This window comes from Pteropus vampyrus, unplaced genomic scaffold (genome assembly GCF_000151845.1).
Source record: "Pteropus vampyrus isolate Shadow unplaced genomic scaffold, Pvam_2.0 Scaffold126, whole genome shotgun sequence".
Taxonomy (NCBI): Eukaryota; Metazoa; Chordata; class Mammalia; order Chiroptera; family Pteropodidae; genus Pteropus; species Pteropus vampyrus.
The window spans coordinates 4,083,604-4,086,716 of NW_011888907.1; the positions used below are offsets into that span (position 1 = coordinate 4,083,604).

Genomic DNA, 3,113 nt, shown 5'->3' on the forward strand with positions numbered 1-3,113 from the left:
GGAGAAGAGGCATCTGAGAGAGGTGGAGAATCTCAGAGCCCAGATGGGGCAGGGGACCAAGTGTTAGTAAGGATTATGGGCTTGGGGATCAAATCACGCCTCTGCATCTTGCTGGCAGTGTGACCCCAGGCAGGTAGCTTTGTCTTTCTGTGCTTCAGTTTCCTTGCTAGTCAAAGACCCATCTCCCAGGCTGGTGAGAACTGCGTAAGTTGTGCTGGATACATGGAGGCCCCGGGTGTCATTGCCAGCTCAGCAGACATGTGGAGCTGGGGCTGGGTAGCTCTAGGCTCCTCTGTTCCATCCACAAACTCTTCCTACTATGTGCAGGCACCATATGGGCATGAAGAGCCCAGGTGTGGGGCAATGTTTGGCCCCTACCCTCAAAGAGCAGACAGATCCATGGAGGTGACAAATGTGTGACCCAGGGCTGTGTTGGAGAAGCAATAGGATGGGGGTCCCAGAGGAGGCTCCTGACTCAGGTAGGAATAATGGTAATTAAGGAAGTTTTCTTGAAAGAAAGGCAGCCAAAGTACAAGAAGGAACAAGGAGAGCACACCAGGCAGAGGACACCACACATGCAAAAACTTGGTGGTGTCCAGTGGCTGTGCTATGCCCTTGAGCGTGGCACTCAGACAGGGCAAGACTTCCAACCTCAAGGCTTTTGCACTGGCTGTGCTCTCTGCACATTCTGGGCTCCAAATCTGACTCCTCATCCTTTACATCTCAGCTCAGAGGGGTCCCCTGCACCCCAACAGCCCACCCCCAATGGCACCCTTCCTGTCGTCTTCCTAGTACCTATCAGAAGTTATCCCATGTCATGATATGTTAACTTGTTTGGGGTCATTTTTCCCAATCAGACATGAGCCCTGGATGGCAGAATGGGATCTATCTCAGTCTCTGCTGTCCCCAGCATCTAGCCTAGGACATGCCATGTAGTAAATGCCCAGTGATGTTATAGTCACCCCAGTTCATGACACCAGCAAGGACAATGGCCTCTGAAGCCTTGTTCACTCAGCTGCCTCCTCCATTTGTGGTACCCACTTTGCTGTGCAGCAGTTGGCATCCAGCCGGCTCCTGGGGGCCCAGCTCCCTGGAAATCTGCCGCAGGACCGAAGCTGCCAGCTGCACACGGTATTTGGGCAGGAAGTTCCTCAGTAGGGCATCTACCTGGCCTGCAGGTACAAGGGGACAGTGAGGTGGCTGAATCAGGCCATCTGCCAGGGGAGGACAAAACAGGAGGGAAGCAACTCCTAGGCTTCTACCCTCACCCCAAACCCAAAAGCTGCCCCACAAGATGTGCTCCGAATTCCGTTTACTCTTAATCCTCCGCTGTCTATTTCCATCCACATGAAAGCAGGGTGGGGGCGGGGGAGAAGTTAGGGGACTCTAGCTTAATTTATAACTGATGCACAACAAACTTTAATTGTATAAAGTGTAGAATTTAACGAGCTTTCACACAGGTCCACATCGGAGAAACCACCACCATGATCAAGATAATGAACAATTCCATTGCATCCGAAAGTTTCCTCATGCCCCTTACTTATGGAGATTATCATAATCTTTTGAAAGCCTCACTCCAGCACAAGACAACTTTCTGGGGTGATAGAAGTGTTCTGTATCCTGACCTAACACTTGTGATCACACAAGTGTTAAAGTTCTTCAGGTTGTTCCCCTAAGATGCATGCACTTAACTGTATGTGAAATATACAGTCTATCTCACTGCCGAGAATGCGGACCCAACAGCTGGAGCTTCAGCAGCCTTTACGAGCCATGAGGCGACCTCAGGCACAGAAGACATGCATGGTAGAGCCATGAGATCGAAGGAATTGGATTATCTAACTTTTATCAGTCTGCCTGCCACTGTACCCCTCTATAGGAGAGATAAATAAATCCTTGCCTTGTTTAATAAGTCACTACCGGAAAAAAATCCTGACATTCATAAAGTAGCTTATTGAATCCATTCATCTAATAACTTGACCTTCCTTCTTTGTGTAGATCATGAACCTATCATATCCCCAGTGTCCAACACACAGTAAGTACTCAACCCTATATACGGAGTAAGGAAGGCACTGGCCATTCTTTGTCTCAAATCAGGAACTATCACTCTGTCCCAGAAAACCACATAGAGGGGTCTATTGGTCCTTGCCCACCTTGAAGGATCATCCCACAAGATCTTGCTGGACTCGGGGCACCTCCCACCTGGCTCCATACCCCCACCCCAACCCATGCCCTGAGTGGGTTACCAGATTTACCAAATAAAAGTACATGACACCAGTTAAATTTGAATTTCAGGTAAATAAGGAATAATATTTTAGCATAAGTATGCCCTCATGCAAAATTTGGGACATATTTATACTAAAGAATCTATTCATTGCTTATCTGGAATTCACATTAATAAGGCATCCTGTTTATCTGACAACCCTGAAGCCCCCCTCCCCATGCCCACCCCTCCCCACACCTGCTCACCCCTCAGGTGCTGCTGCTGCCTCTTGTCCAGGGGGCTCGAGGACCTCCCGCCCATTCTGCTGCTGTGTCCCGGCTCCTCTAGAGTGAAGCAGATACCCCTACCCTCCCCACAGATTCCTGGATGCTGCAGAGACCAGCACCTCGGGTCAGGAGGTAGAGCTTAGCACCAGTGTGTGGGGAAGATGCCAGCCCACTGCCCTGCCCCACCCTACACCTGCGTCCTCTAAACTCCCCTGGGGCCAAGGTCCCCAGAACTACTAGTTTCTGTAGGGGCTGCTGGGGCAGCCCCGGGGCAAGAGACAACATATTAGCCGGCTTTGGAGGAGGGCTGCAGGGCAGACATCTGGCAGGACCAGGTGACCAGTTATTGGTGTGTGGGGGCAGGGAAGGGCGATGGGCATCTACCCCCACTGTGTACCCCCATGCTGGCCAATGCTGGGGGGATTCAGCCCCCAGAAGCCCCCAAGCTGGGGTGACAGAGTTGGACAGATACCCCTAATTCATGGGGTCAATGCTGGGGTTGGGGGAGCGAGTGCTGGGGTCCCAGATGAGGAGATGGAATGGGGGCCCAGTGGGGAGCATAGAGACTTGAGGGGGGCTCTCGTTCCTTCCTCACCCCTAACACCCTCTTCAAGCAATCACCTAAT

At 51.3% G+C, this 3,113-nt stretch overlaps 1 protein-coding gene across 1 annotated transcript in view; it reads right to left on the reverse strand.

Moving 5' to 3' along the window:
* The window catches only part of FAM129C (family with sequence similarity 129 member C), a 14,827-nt gene extending 12,306 nt beyond the window's left edge, over positions 1-2,521 (reverse strand). Inside the window, exons 1-2 of the mRNA XM_023534569.1 lie at positions 2,467-2,521; positions 1,042-1,172 (exon numbers count right to left, since the gene is read on the reverse strand). Of these exons, the coding sequence (XP_023390337.1) occupies positions 1,042-1,172; positions 2,467-2,521 (186 nt within the window). The remainder of the gene's footprint in view (positions 1-1,041; positions 1,173-2,466) is intronic.
* Between the last annotated feature and the right edge of the window lie 592 nt (positions 2,522-3,113).